Source organism: Bombina bombina, chromosome 2 (assembly GCF_027579735.1).
Source record: "Bombina bombina isolate aBomBom1 chromosome 2, aBomBom1.pri, whole genome shotgun sequence".
Taxonomy (NCBI): domain Eukaryota; kingdom Metazoa; phylum Chordata; class Amphibia; order Anura; family Bombinatoridae; genus Bombina; species Bombina bombina.
The window spans coordinates 68625883-68641137 of NC_069500.1; the positions used below are offsets into that span (position 1 = coordinate 68625883).

The following is a 15255-nucleotide window of genomic DNA, read 5'->3' on the forward strand; positions in this document are numbered from 1 at the left end:
ATCCCAAATATGAAACTGACTGTCTGAAAATAAGGAATGTTGAACATCCTGAGTCAAGGCAAATAAATGTTTGAATACATATATTTAGAACTTTATTAAAAAACAGAATTTATGTTTACCTGATAAATTACTTTCTCCAACGGTGTGTCCGGTCCACGGCGTCATCCTTACTTGTGGGATATTCTCTTCCCCAACAGGAAATGGCAAAGAGCCCAGCAAAGCTGGTCACATGATCCCTCCTAGGCTCCGCCTACCCCAGTCATTCGACCGACGTTAAGGAGGAATATTTGCATAGGAGAAACCATATGTTACCGTGGTGACTGTAGTTAAAGAAAATAAATTATCAGACCTGATTAAAAAAACCAGGGCGGGCCGTGGACCGGACACACCGTTGGAGAAAGTAATTTATCAGGTAAACATAAATTCTGTTTTCTCCAACATAGGTGTGTCCGGTCCACGGCGTCATCCTTACTTGTGGGAACCAATACCAAAGCTTTAGGACACGGATGAAGGGAGGGAGCAAATCAGGTCACCTAAATGGAAGGCACCACGGCTTGCAAAACCTTTCTCCCAAAAATAGCCTCAGAAGAAGCAAAAGTATCAAATTTGTAAAATTTAGAAAAAGTGTGCAGTGAAGACCAAGTCGCTGCCTTACATATCTGATCAACAGAAGCCTCGTTCTTGAAGGCCCATGTGGAAGCCACAGCCCTAGTGGAGTGAGCTGTGATTCTTTCAGGAGACTGCCGTCCGGCAGTCTCATAAGCCAATCGGATAATGCTTTTAATCCAGAAGGAGAGAGAGGTAGAAGTTGCTTTTTGACCTCTCCGTTTACCAGAATAAACAACAAACAAAGACAAAGTTTGTCTGAAATCCTTAGTAGCTGCTAAGTAAAATTTGAGAGCACGAACTACATCCAAGTTGTGCAACAAACGTTCCTTCTTTGAAACTGGATTAGGACACAAAGAAGGCACAACTATCTCCTGGTTAATGTTTTTGTTAGAAACAACTTTTGGAAGAAAACCAGGTTTAGTACGCAAAACCACCTTATCTGCATGGAACACCAGATAAGGAGAAGAACACTGCAGAGCAGATAATTCTGAAACTCTTCTAGCAGAAGAAATTGCAACCAAAAACAAAACTTTCCAAGATAATAACTTAATATCAACGGAATGTAAGGGTTCAAACGGAACCCCCTGAAGAACTGAAAGAACTAGGTTGAGACTCCAAGGAGGAGTCAAAATTTTGTAAACAGGCTTGATTCTAACCAGAGCCTGAACAAAGGCTAGAACATCTGGCACAGCTGCCAGCTTTTTGTGAAGTAACACAGACAAGGCAGAAATCTGTCCCATCAAGGAACTTGCAGATAATCCTTTTTCCAATCCTTCTCGAAGGAAGGATAGACTCTTAGGAATCTTAACCTTGTCCCAAGGGAATCCTGCAGATTCACACCAACAGATATACCAAATAATGTGGTAATTTTTCTGGTTACAGGCTTTCAGGCCTGAACAAGAGTATTAATAACAGAATCTGAGAACCCTCGCTTTGATAAGATCAAGCGTTCAATCTCCAAGCAGTCAGCTGGAGTGGGTCGAACGGACCTAGAACAAGAAGGTCTCGTCTCAAAGGTAGCTTCCATGGTGGAGCCGATGACATATTCACCAGATCTGCATACCAAGTCCTGCGTGGCCACGCAGGAGCTATCAAAATCACCGACGCCCTCTCCTGATTGATCCTGGCTACCAGCCTGGGGATGAGAGGAAACGGCGGGAACACATAAGCTAGTTTGAAGGTCCAAGGTGCTACTAGTGCATCCACTAGAGCCGCCTTGGGATCCCTGGATCTGTACCCGTAGTAAGGAACTCTGAAGTTCTGACGAGAGGCCATCAGATCCATGTCTGGAATGCCCCACGGTTGAGTGACTTGGGCAAAGATTTCCGGATGGAGTTCCCACTCCCCCGGATGCAATGTCTGACGACTCATAAAATCCGCTTCCCAATTTTCCACTCCTGGGATGTGGATAGCAGACAGGTGGCAGGAGTGAGACTCCGCCCATAGAATGATTTTGGTCACTTCTTCCATCGCTAGGGAACTCCTTGTTCCCCCCTGATGGTTGATGTATGAACTTGGCCCTCGCTAACTGAGGCCAAGCTTTGAGAGCATTGAATATCGCTCTCAGTTCCAGAATATTTATCGGTAGAAGAGATTCTACCCGAGACCAAAGACCCTGAGCTTTCAGGGATCCCCAGACCGCGCCCCAGCCCATCAGACTGGCGTCGGTCGTGACAATGACCCACTCTGGTCTGCGGAAGGTCATCCCTTGTGACAGGTTGTCCAGGGACAGCCACCAACGGAAAGAGTCTCTGGTCCTCTGATTTACTTGTATCTTCGGAGACAAGTCTGAATAGTCCCCATTCCACTGACTGAGCATGAACAGTTGTAATGGTCTTAGATGAATGCGCACAAAAGGAACTATGTCCATTGCCGCTACCATCAAACCTATCACTTCCATGCACTGCGCTATGGAAGGAAGAGGAACGGAATGAAGTATCCGACAAGAGTCTAGAAGTTTTGTTTTTCTGGCTTCTGTCAGAAAAATCCTCATTTCTAAGGAGTCTATTATAGTTCCCAAGAAGGGAACCCTCGTTGACGGAGATAGAGAACTCTTTTCCACGTTCACTTTCCATCCGTGAGATCTGAGAAAGGCCAGGACAATGTCCGTGTGAGCCTTTACTTGAGGAAGGGACGACGCTCGAATCAGAATGTCGTCCAAGTAAGGTACTACAGCAATGCCCCTTGGTCTTAGCACCGCCAGAAGGGACCCTAGTACCTATGAGAAAATCCTAGGAGCAGTGGCTAATCCGAAAGAAAACGCCACGAACTGGAAATGCTTGTCCAGGAATGCAAACCTTAGGAACCGATGATGTTCCTTGTGGATAGGAATATGTAGATACGCATCCTTGAAATCCACCTTGGTCATGAATTGACCTTCCTGGATGGAAGGAAGAAGTGTTCGAATGGTTTCCATCTTGAACGATGGAACCTTGAGAAACTTGTTCAAGATCTTGAGATCTAAGATTGGTCTGAACGTTCCCTCTTTTTTGGGAACTATGAACAGATTGGAGTAGAACCCCATCCCTTGTTCTCCTAATGGAACAGGATGAATCACTCCCATTTTTAGCAGGTCTTCTACCCAATGTAAGAATGCCTGTCTTCTTATGTGGTCTGAAGACAACTGAGACCTGTGGAACCTCCCCCTTGGAGGAAGCCCCTTGAACTCCAGAGAATAACCTTGGGAGACTATTTCTAGCGCCCAAGGATCCAGAACATCTCTTGCCCCAGCCTGAGCGAAGAGAGAGAGTCTGCCCCCCACCAGATCCGGTCCCGGATCGGGGGCCCGCATTTCATGCTGTCTTGGTAGCAGTGGCAGGTTTCCTGGCCTGCTTTCCTTTGTTCCAGCCTTGCATAGGTCTCCAGGCTGGATTGGCTTGAGAAGTATTACCTTCCTGCTTAGAGGACGTAGCCCTTGGGGCTGATCCGTTTCTGCGAAAGGGACGAAACTTAGGTTTATTTTTGGTCTTGAAAAGACCTATCCTGAGGAAGGGCGTGGCCCTTGCCCCCAGTGATATCAGAGATAATCTCTTTCAAGTCAGGGCCAAAGAGTGTTTTCCCCTTGAAAGGAATGTCAAGCAATTTGTTCTTGGAAGACGCATCCGCTGCCCAAGATTTTAACCAAAGCGCTCTGCGCCACAATAGCAAACCCAGAATTTTTTCGCCGCTAACCTAGCCAATTGCAAGGTGGCGTCTAGGGTGAAAGAATTAGCCAATTAAGAGCACGAATTCTGTCCATAATCTCCTCATAAGAAGAAGAATTACTAATAATCGCCTTTCCTAGCTCATCAAACTAGAAACACGCGGCTGCAGTGACAGGGACAATGCATGCAATTGGTTGTAGAAGGGAACCTTGCTGAACAAACATCTTTAGCAGACCTTCTATTTTTTTATCCATAGGATCTTGGAAAGCACAACTATCTTCTATGGGTATAGTGGCGCGCTTGTGTAGAGTAGAAACCGCCCCCTCGACCTTGGGGACTGTCTGCCATCAGTCCTTTCTGGGGTCGACTATAGGAAAACAATTTTATAAATATGGGGGGAGGTACTAAAGGTATACCGGGCCTGTCCCATTCTTTACTAACAATGTACGCCACCCGCTTGGATATAGGAAAAGCTTCGGGGGGCCCCGGGGCCTCTAAGAACTTTTCCATTTTACATAGTGGTTCTGGAATGACCAGATAATCACAATCATCCAAATTGGATAACACCTCCTTAAGCAGAGCGCGGAGATGTTCCAACTTAAATTTAAAAGTAATCACATCAGGTTCAGCTTGTTGAGAAATGTTTCCTGAATCTGAAAATTCTCCCTCAGACAAAACCTCCCTGGCCCCCTCAGACTGGTGTAGGGGCCCTTCAGAAACCATATCATCAGCGTTCTCATGCTCTACAGAATTTTCTAAAACAGAGCAGTCGCGCTTTCGCTGATAAGCGGGCATATTGGCTAAAATGTTTTTGATAGAATTATCCATTACAGCCGTTAAATGTTGCATAGTAAGGAGTATTGGCGCACTAGATGTACTAGGGGCCTCCTGTATGGGCAAGACTGGTGTAGACGAAGGAGGGGATGATGCAGTACCATGCTTACTCCCCTCACTTGAGGAATCATCTTGGGCATCATTTTTACTAAATTTTTTTATGACATAAAATACATATAGTTAAATGAGAAGGAACCTTGGTTTCCCCACAGTCAGAACACAATCTATCTGGTAGTTCAGACATGTTAAACAGGCATAAACTTGATAACAAAGCACAAAAAACGTTTTAAAATAAAACCGTTACTGTCACTTTAAATTTTAAACTAAACACACTTTATTACTGCAATTGCGAAAAAGTATGAAGGAATTGTTCAAAATTCACCAAAATTTCACCACAGTGTCTTAAAGCCTTAAAAGTATTGCACACCAAATTTGGAAGCTTTAACCCTTAAAATAACGGAACCGGAGCCGTTTTTATATTTAACCCCTTTACAGTCCCTGGAATCTGCTTTGCTGAGACCCAACCAAGCCCAAAGGGGAATACGATACCAAATGATGCCTTCAGAAAGACTTTTCTATGTATCAGAGCTCCACACACATGCAGCTGCATGCCATGCTGTCCTCAAAAACAAGTGCGCCATACCGGCGCGAAAATGAGGCTCTGACTATGATTAGGGAAAGCCCCTAAAGAATAAGGTGTCAAAAACAGTGCCTGCCGATATAATCATATCAAAATACCCAGAATAAATGATTCCTCAAGGCTAAATATGTGTTAATAATGAATCGATTTAGCCCAGAAAAAGTCTACAGTCTTAATAAGCCCTTGTGAAGCCCTTATTTACTATCTTAATAAACATGGCTTACCGGATCCCATAGGGAAAATGACAGCTTCCAGCATTACATCGTCTTGTTAGAATGTGTCATACCTCAAGCAGTAAGAGACTGCACACTGTTCCCCCAACTGAAGTTAATTGCTCTCAACAGTCCTGTGTGGAACAGCCATGGATTTTAGTTACGGTGCTAAAATCATTTTCCTCATACAAACAGAAATCTTCATCTCTTTTCTGTTTCTGAGTAAATAGTACATACCAGCACTATTTTAAAATAACAAACTCTTGATTGAATAATAAAAACTACAGTTAAACACTAAAAAACTCTAAGCCATCTCCGTGGAGATGTTGCCTGTACAACGGCAAAGAGAATGACTGGGGTAGGCGGAGCCTAGGAGGGATCATGTGACCAGCTTTGCTGGGCTCTTTGCCATTTCCTGTTGGGGAAGAGAATATCCCACAAGTAAGGATGACGCCGTGGACCGGACACACCTATGTTGGAGAAAAGTGCCCAACCATAGCTTAGAGTGTCACAGAAAATAAGACTTACTTACCCCAGGACACTCATCTACATGTTGTAGAAAGCCAAACCAGTACTGAAACGAAAATCAGCAGAGGTAATGGTATATATATATATATAAGAGTATATCGTCGATCTGAAAAGGGAGGTAAGAGATGAATCTCTACGACCGATAACAGAGAACCTATGAAATAGACCCCGTAGAAGGAGATCATTGCATTCAAACAGGCAATACTCTCCTCACATCCCTCTGACATTCACTGCACGCTGAGAGGAAAACCGGGCTCCAACCTGCTGCGGAGCGCATATCAACGTAGAATCTAGCACAAACTTACTTCACCACCTCCATAGGAGGCAAAGTTTGTAAAACTGATTTGTGGGTGTGGTGAGGGGTGTATTTATAGGCATTTTGAGGTTTGGGAAACTTTGCCCCTCCTGGTAGGAATGTATATCCCATACGTCACTAGCTCATGGACTCTTGCTAATTACATGAAAGAAACATCAGTACACACCGGTACCGCATAGTATTTATCCAGCCTACACAATTTCTCTGGTACTGCAACTGTGTTACAGTCATTCAGAGCAGCTAATACATCCCCAAGCAACACACGGAGGTTCTCAAGCTTAAATTTAAAATTAGAAATCTCTGAATCAGGTTTCCCCGAATCAGAGATGTCACCCACAGACTGAAGCTCTCCGTCCTCATGATCTGCATATTGTGACGCAGTATCAGACATGGCCCTTACAGCATCTGCGCGCTCTGTATTTCTCCTAACCCCAGAGCAATCGTGCTTGCCTCTTAATTCAGGCAACCTGGATAATACCTCTGACAGGGTATTATTCATGATTGCAGCCATGTCCTGCAAGGTAATCGCTATGGGCGTCCCTGATGTAATTGGCGCCATATAAGCGTGCGTCCCCTGAGCGGGAGGCGAAGGGTCTGACACGTGGGGAGAGTTAGTCGGCATAACTTCCCCCTCGTCAGAATCTTCTGGTGATATTTCTTTTATAGTTAAAGACTGATCTTTACTGTTTAAGGTGAAATCAATACATTTAGTACACATTCTCCTATGGGGCTCCACCATGGCTTTCAAACATAATGAACAAGTAGTTTCCTCTGTGTCAGACATGTTTAAACAGACTAGCAATGAGACTAGCAAGCTTGGAAAACACTTTAAACAAGTTTACAAGCAATATAAAAAACGTTACTGCACCTTTAAGAAACACAAATTTTGTCAAAATTTGAAATAACAGTGAAAAAAGGCAGTTACACTAACAAAATTTTTACAGTGTATGTAACAAGTTAGCAGAGCATTGCACCCAATTGCAAATGGATGATTAACCCCTTAATACCCAAAACTGAATAATAAAAGACAAAAATGTTTTTTTTTTGTTTTGTTTTTTTTTCAAACAGTCACAACAACTGCCACAGCTCTACTGTGGCTTTTTACCTCCCTCAAAAATGACTTTGAAGCCTTTTGAGCCCTCCAGAGATGTCCTGGATCATGCAGAGGGAAGCTGAATGTCTCTGTCAGTATTTTTAGCTACACAGAAAAGCACTAAAAAAGGCCCCTCCCACTCATATTACAACAGTTTAAAGCCTAAGGAAACTGTTACTAGGCAAAATTCAAGCCAGCCATGTGGAAAAAAACTAGGCCCCAATAAGTTTTATCACCAAATACATATAAAAACGATTAAACATGCCAGCAAACGTTTTATATTACATTTTTATAAGAGTATGCATCTCTATTAATAAGCCTGATACCAGTCGCTATAACTGCATTTAAGGCTTTACTTAACATTAGTTCGGTATCAGAAGCATTTTCTAGCAAATTCCATCCCTAGAAAAATATTAACTGCACATACCTTTATTGCAGGAAAACATGCACGCCATTCCCTCTCTGAAGTTACCTCACTCCTCAGAATACGTGAGAACAGCCATGGATCTTAGTTACTTCTGCTAAGATCATAGAAAAGACAGGCAGATTCTTCTTCTAAATACTGCCTGAGATAAACAGTACACTCCGGCACCATTTAAAAATAACAAACTTTTGATTGAAGAATAAACTAAGTATAAAACACCACACTCCTCTTACGACCTCCATCTTGGTTGAGGCTTGCAAGAGAATGACTGGATATGACAGTTAGGGGAGGAGCTATATAGCAGCTCTGCTGTGGGTGATCCTCTTGCAACTTCCTGTTGGGAAGGAGAATATCCCACAAGTAATGGATGATCCGTGGACTGGATACACTTAACAAGAGAAATGAGGCACGTTGTCGGTTTCTGTAGGGGAAGGAACTAAAGCAGGATTCCACCACTGGCATCAGGAAGACAAAAGGAGACAAATACGTTCACTTGGTGAATTTCCCCAGTACATTACACTGGTTTAATATGAATCAACAGGGAATATTAAAGGGACATTTTGGCGCAAAACCGACATGCTCTAGTATGTTAGATACAGATGTGCTACTGCCACTGTTGAATGACTCACCAGCCATGTCTGTTTAGGATCAGCAGTTCCCTGCAGCTCATGAGTGCGACTTTATTAGGCGTTTAACCCCACTCAGGGTGGACAGAGCTAACAGTACAAAATCTAACAAATCAGAGCGTGTGGTGTTTGCACTATGATGTCTCTTTAACGAATATATTTCCTATCAATCACAAACTAAATGAACAATTTTTTATGGTTAGTAAAATAGTAGTTCTAATTTGGACACAAATTGCATTTTCTTTTATTTGTGTCAATGTAAATATCCAAACATCCTGGTTGCTTTTGTCATCTGGGGATACGGGATGATGGGTTTAGTACTTAGACATAAAATAGTAGGTCACTTACTTGCCACTCCAGAGGCGAAGCCATACAGCAGACCACCTCCTTCCACCTCATGCTGGAAAACGTGCGAGCCTGGAGGAGGGCTCTTCTCTTGTCGGATGAAGTTATAAAGCAGCGTCTTCACCAGTCTGCTTGTATAATGAACACTAAAGAGAAGAAAACGTTCTAATTGCTAACTGTAACAATAAAATAGTGAAAGTATACACTTAGTCGTAGCTATTAAAAAGAATATTGTTTCAAGTGTATTTAGAGTGGTTTTACCTGAAAAGCATAAATCAGTTAATATATAATAGTTGCCAACATTTGAAAAAATTCCAGAAACACTTTGGAGGATAGACACGCCCATTTATGCATTACATACCCCCCACTACACCTCAAAACATAAGTAAAACTAGTAGTATATATTTAGCCATACTGATTGCTTAAGGGGATAGGAAAAAAACAAAATGTATGCTTACCTGATAAATGTATTTCTCTTGTGGTGTATCCAGCCCACGGATTCATCCATTACTTGTCGGATATTCTCCTTCCCAACAGGAAGCTGCAAGAGAGCTGTCTATATAGCTCTTCCCCTAACTACCACTCCAGTCATTCGACCGTCATTCGACCGAAGACAAGCAATAGAAAGGAGAAACTATAGGGTGCAGTGGTGACTGTAGTTTAAAAATAAAAAAACACCTGCCTTAAAATGACAGGGCGGGCCATGGACTGCATACACCACAAGAGAAATAAATTTATCAGGTAAGCATAAATTTTGTTTTCTCTTGTAAGGTGTATCCAGTCCACGGATTCATCCATTACTTGTGGGATACCAATACCAAAGCTATAGGACACGGATGAAGGGAGGTACAAGGCAGGCGCTTAAACGGAAGGCACCACTGCCTGTAAGACCTTTCTCCCAAAAATAGCCTCCGAAGAAGCAAAAGTATCAAATTTGTAGAATTTAGAAAAAGTATGAAGCGAAGACCAAGTCGCCGCCTTAAAAATCTGTTCAACAGAAGCCTCATTCTTAAAAGCCCATGTGGAAGCTACCGCTCTAGTGGAATGAGCTGTAATTCTTTCAGGAGGCTGCTGGCCAGCAGTCTCATAAGCTAAGCAGATTATACTTCTTAGCCAAGAAGAAAGAGAAGTTGCCGAAGCCTTTTGGCCTCTCCTCTGTCCAGAGTAGACCACAAACAAAGCAGATGTTTGACGAAAATCCTTTGTAGCTTGTAAATAAAATTTTAAAGCACGAACCACATCAAGATTGTGTAAAAGACGTTCCTTCTTTGAAGAAGGATTAGGACATAGTGAAGGAACAACAATCTCCTGATTGATATTTTTATTAGATACCACCTTAGGAAGAAAACCAGGTTTGGTAGGTAACACTAACTTTTCTGCATGGAAAATGAGATAAGGGGAATCACATTGTAAAGCAGATAACTTCGAAACTCTTCCAGCCGAGGAGATAGCTACTAAAAACAGAACTTTCCAAGATAAAAGTTTAATATCTATGGAATGCAAAGGTTCGAACGGAACCCCTTGCAGAACCTTAAGAACTAAATTTAAACTCCATGGTGGAGCAACAGGTTTAAACACAGGCTTGATTCTAACTAAAGCCTGAAAAAACGCCTGAACATCTGGAGTATCAGCCAGACACTTGTGCAAAAGAATAGACAGAGCAGAAATCTGTCCCTTTAAAGAACTAGCTGACAATCCCTTCTCCAATCCTTCTTGGAGAAAAGATAATATCCTAGGAATCCTGACCTTACTCCATGAGTAACCTTTGGATTCACACCAATGAAGATATCTACACCATATCTTATGATAGATTTTCCTAGTGATCGGCTTTCGAGCCTGAATTAAGGTGTCAATCACCGACTCAGAGAAACCACGCTTTGATAAAATCAAGCGTTCAATCTCCAAGCAGTCAGACGCAGAGAAATTAGATTTGGATGGTTGAAAGGACCCTGAAGTAGAAGGTCCTGCCTCAGCGGCAGAGTCCATGGTGGAAGGGATGACATGTCCACCAGATCTGCATACCAAGTCCTGCGTGGCCACGCAGGTGCTATCAAAATCACTGAAGCTCTCTCCTGCTTGATCTTGGCAATCAGACAAGGAAACGGTGGAAACACATAAGCCAGGTTGAAGGACCAAGGCGCTGCTAGAGCATCTATCAGCGCTGCCTTGGGATCCCTGGACCTGGATCCGTAACAAGGAAGCTTGGCGTTCTGACGAGACGCCATGAGATCCAGTTCTGGTTTTCCCCAAAGTTGAATCAACTGTGCAAACACCTCCGGATGGAGTTCCCACTCCCCCGGATGAAAAGTCTGCCGACTTAGAAAATCCACATCCCAGTTCTCTACTCCTGGGATATGGATAGCTGAGAGATGGCAAGAGTGAACCTCTGCCCATAGAATTATTTTTGAAACCTCCAACATTGCTAGGGAACTCCTTGTTCCCCCTTGATGGTTGATGTAGGCTACAGTCGTGATATTGTCCAACTGAAATCTGATGAACCTGACCGCAGCAAGCTGAGGCCAAGCCTGAAGAGCATTGAATATCGCTATTAGTTCCAGAATGTTTATCGGAAGGAGTGCCTCCTCCTGAGTCCACGAACCCTGAGCCTTCAGGGAGTTCCAGACTGCACCCCAGCCCAGAAGGCTGGCATCTGTCGTTACTATTGTCCAATCTGGCCTGCGGAAGGTCATACCCTTGGACAGATGGACCCGAGATAACCACCAGAGAAGAGAATCCCTGGTCTCTTGATCCAGATTTAGTAGAGGGGACAAATCTGTGTAATCCCCATTCCACTGACTGAGCATGCACAGTTGCAGCGGTCTGAGATGTAGGCGGGCAAACGGCACAATGTCCATTGCCGTTACCATTAAGCCGATTACTTCCATACACTGAGCCACTGAAGGGCGAGAAGTAGAATAAAGAACACGGCAGGAATTTAGAAGTTTTGACAACCTGGTCTCTGTCAGGTAAATCTTCATTTCTACAGAATCTATCAGAGTTCCTAGGAAGGAAACTCTTGTGAGACCTCAGGAATGCCAGCACAATGTCCGTATGGGACCTGGCGATTTGAAAATTCGACGCCTGTATCAGAATGTCGTCTAGGTAAGGGGCTACTGCTATACCCCGCGTCCTTAGGACCGATAGGAGTGACCCTAGAACCTTCGTAAAGATTATTGGTGCCGTGGCTAACCCAAAGGGAAGAGCCACAAACTGGTAATGCCTGTCTAGGAAGGCGAACCTGAGAAACCGATGATGATCTCTGTGTATCGGAATGTGAAGATAAGCATCCTTTAAGTCCACTGTAGTCATATATTGACCCTCCTGGGTCATAGGTAGGATGGTTCGAATAGTCTCCATCTTGAAGGATGGGACCCTGAGAAATTTGTTTAAGATCTTGAGATCTAAGATTGCTCTGAATGTTCCCTCTTTCTTGTGAACTACAAACAGATTTGAATAGAAGCCTTGCCCCTGTTCCTCCTTTGGAACTGGGTGAATCACTCCCATAACTAGGAGGTATTTAACACAATGTAATAATGCCTCTCTTTTTATCTGGTTTGCAGATAATTGTGAAAGATGAAATCTCCCTTTTGGGGAAGAAGCTTTGAAATCCAGAAGATATCCCTGGGACACAATTTCCAACGCCCAGGGATCCTGGACATCTCTTGCCCAAGCCTGGGCGAAGAGAGAAAATCTGCCCCCTACTAGATCCGTTTCCGGATCGGGGGCTGATCCTTCATGCAGTCTTAGAGGCAGCAGCAGGTTTTTTGGCTTGCTTTCCCTTGTTCCAAGCCTGGTTAGGTCTCCAGACCGGCTTGGACTGGGCAAAATATCCCTCTTGTTTTGCATTAGAGGAAGTTGAAGCTGCGCCACTCTTGAAGTTTCGAAAGGAACGAAAATTAGTCTGTTTGGTCCTTAATTTGTTGGACCTATCCTGAGGAAGGGCGTGACCTTTTCCTCCAGTAATATCAGAAATGATCTCCTTCAGTCCAGGCTCGAATAGGGTCTGCCCCTTGAAGGGAATGTTGAGAAGCTTAGACTTTAAAGTAACGTCAGCTGACCAGGATTTAAGCCATAGCGCCCTACACGCCTGAATAGCAAAACCTGAATTTTTAGCCGTTAGCTTGGTTAAATGAACAGCTGCGTCAGAAACAAATGAATTGGCTAGCTTAAGAGCTTTAAGCTTGTCAAGGATATCTACCAGGGTTTCTACCTGTAGAGCCTCTTCTAAAGACTCAAACCAGAAGGCCGCAGCAGCAGTGACTGGGGCAATGCATGCAAGGGGCTGGAGAATAAAACCTTGTTGAATAAAAATTTTCTTAAGGTAACCCTCTAATTTTTTGTCCATTGGATCTAGAAAAGCACAACTGTCCTCGACAGGGATAGTTGTATGCTTCGCTAGGGTAGAGACTGCTCCCTCCACCTTAGGGACCGTTTGCCACATGTCCCGTGTAGCGGCATCTATAGGAAACATCTTTTTAAAAACAGGAGGGGGAGAGAACGGTACACCTGGTCTATCCCATTCCTTAGTAATAATTTCTGAAAACCTCTTAGGGATTGGAAAAACATCAGTGTAAACAGGAACTGCATAGTATTTATCCAATTTACACAATTTCTCTGGGACTACAATGCCGTCACATTCATCCAGAGTTGCTAAAACCTCCCTGAGCAACACGCGGAGGTGTTCAAGCTTAAATTTAAATGTAGACATATCAGAATCAGGTTGAAGTGTCTTCCCTGAATCAGAAAAATCACCCACAGATAGAAGCTCTCCTGCTTCAGCTTCTGCACATTGTGAGGGTATATCAGACATAGCTACTAAAGCGTCAGAGAGCTCTGTATTTGTTCTAGCCCCAGAGCTGTCTCGCTTTCCTTGTAACCCTGGCAGTTTGGACAATACCTCTGTAAGGGTATGATTCATAACTGCCGCCATGTCTCGTAAGGTATACGCAATGGGCGTGCTAGATATAGTTGGCGTCCCTTGAGCGGGAATTATAGGTTCTGACACGTGGGGAGAGTTAGTCGGCATCACTTCCCCCTTGTCAATTTCCTCTGGTGATAAATCTTTTAAAGCCAGAATATGGTCTTTATAACTTATAGTAAGATCAGTGCATTTGGTACACATTCTAAGAGGGGGTTCGACAATGGCTTCTAAACATAATGAACAAGGAGTTTCCTCTATGTCAGACATGTTTAACAGACTAGTAATGAGACCAGCAAGCTTGAAAAACACTTTAATAAATGTGAAAAAGCACAATATAAAAAACGGTACTGTGCCTTTAAAGTGAATGTCAATTTTTTAGGATATGAATGTATCATTCAATAGCTTATCACTATATCAATTAAACCGCCACTTTCATTTTTTAATAAAATGTATAATAAATTTTATATTATAATATGAAATTTAGTCTCTTATAATTACCAGCTCCTCCCACCCGCAACTTCCTTGTCTTATTCAATCCTACGTATACAGCGGTCCCACCCGCTGTTTACGTAGTGGCAATGCGCGCTCCAAGCGATGCTAAACACCTCACACAGTCCGATAACTGTAATTGCGCATGCGCAAAATGTGCATGAGCTTCAGATATCGTTGTCAGAACTGTCTAACGCAAGCGCAGTACAGACGCGTGACGACAGCAAAAGGGGTTTGGTCCCCCCGTGGTAAATACATTTATTGGTTCTGATGATCGAGCCTACCCTGTCAATCAATGATGAAAAATGCCGGGCGGACGATTATAATTACGAATGCAAGGATATTAAATTAAAATACTCGGTAATTACAATCTTTAAAAAAAAATTATGAATTAAAGTGCTGTTATTTTAACTTTAAAGTTAATGTGAACTTTAGAGACCATGCTGACTTTACATTCACTTTAAGGGAAAAAAACAATCACATAAACTGCAAAACAGTGAAAAAACAGAATTTCTGCTTACCTGATAAATTACTTTCTCTTGCGGTGTATCCAGTCCACGGATTCATCCTTTACTTGTGGGATATTCTCATTCCCTACAGGAAGTGGCAAAGAGAGCACACTGCAGAGCTGTCCATATAGCTCCCCCTCTAGCTCCACCCCCAGTCATTCGACCAAAGGTTAGGAGAAAAAGGAGAAACCATCGGGTGCAGTGGTGACTGTAGTTTAAACCAAAAAATTTTTACCTGACTTAATTGCCAGGGCAGGCCGTGGACTGGATACACCGCAAGAGAAAGTAATTTATCAGGTAAGCATAAATTCTGTTTTCTCTTGCAATGTGTATCCAGTCCACGGATTCATCCTTTACTTGTGGGATACCAATACCAAAGCTTTAGGACACGGATGAAGGGAGGGAACAAGACAGGTACCTTAAACGGAAGGCACCACTGCTTGCAAAACCTTTCTACCAAAAATAGCCTCCGAAGAAGCAAAAGTATTGAATTTATAAAATTTTGCAAAAGTATGCAGTGAAGACCAAGTCGCTGCCTTACAAATCTGTTCAACAGAAGCCTCATT

At 43.1% G+C, this 15255-nt stretch overlaps 1 protein-coding gene across 2 annotated transcripts in view; it reads right to left on the bottom strand.

The window, feature by feature from the left end:
- The window catches only part of DYM (dymeclin), a 1389654-nt gene that overhangs the window by 1003852 nt on the left and 370547 nt on the right, over positions 1 to 15255 (bottom strand). For both annotated transcript variants that reach the window (XM_053701098.1, XM_053701099.1), the window contains exon 8: positions 8774 to 8916. In XM_053701098.1, coding sequence (XP_053557073.1) covers positions 8774 to 8916 — 143 coding nt within the window. The remainder of the gene's footprint in view (positions 1 to 8773; positions 8917 to 15255) is intronic.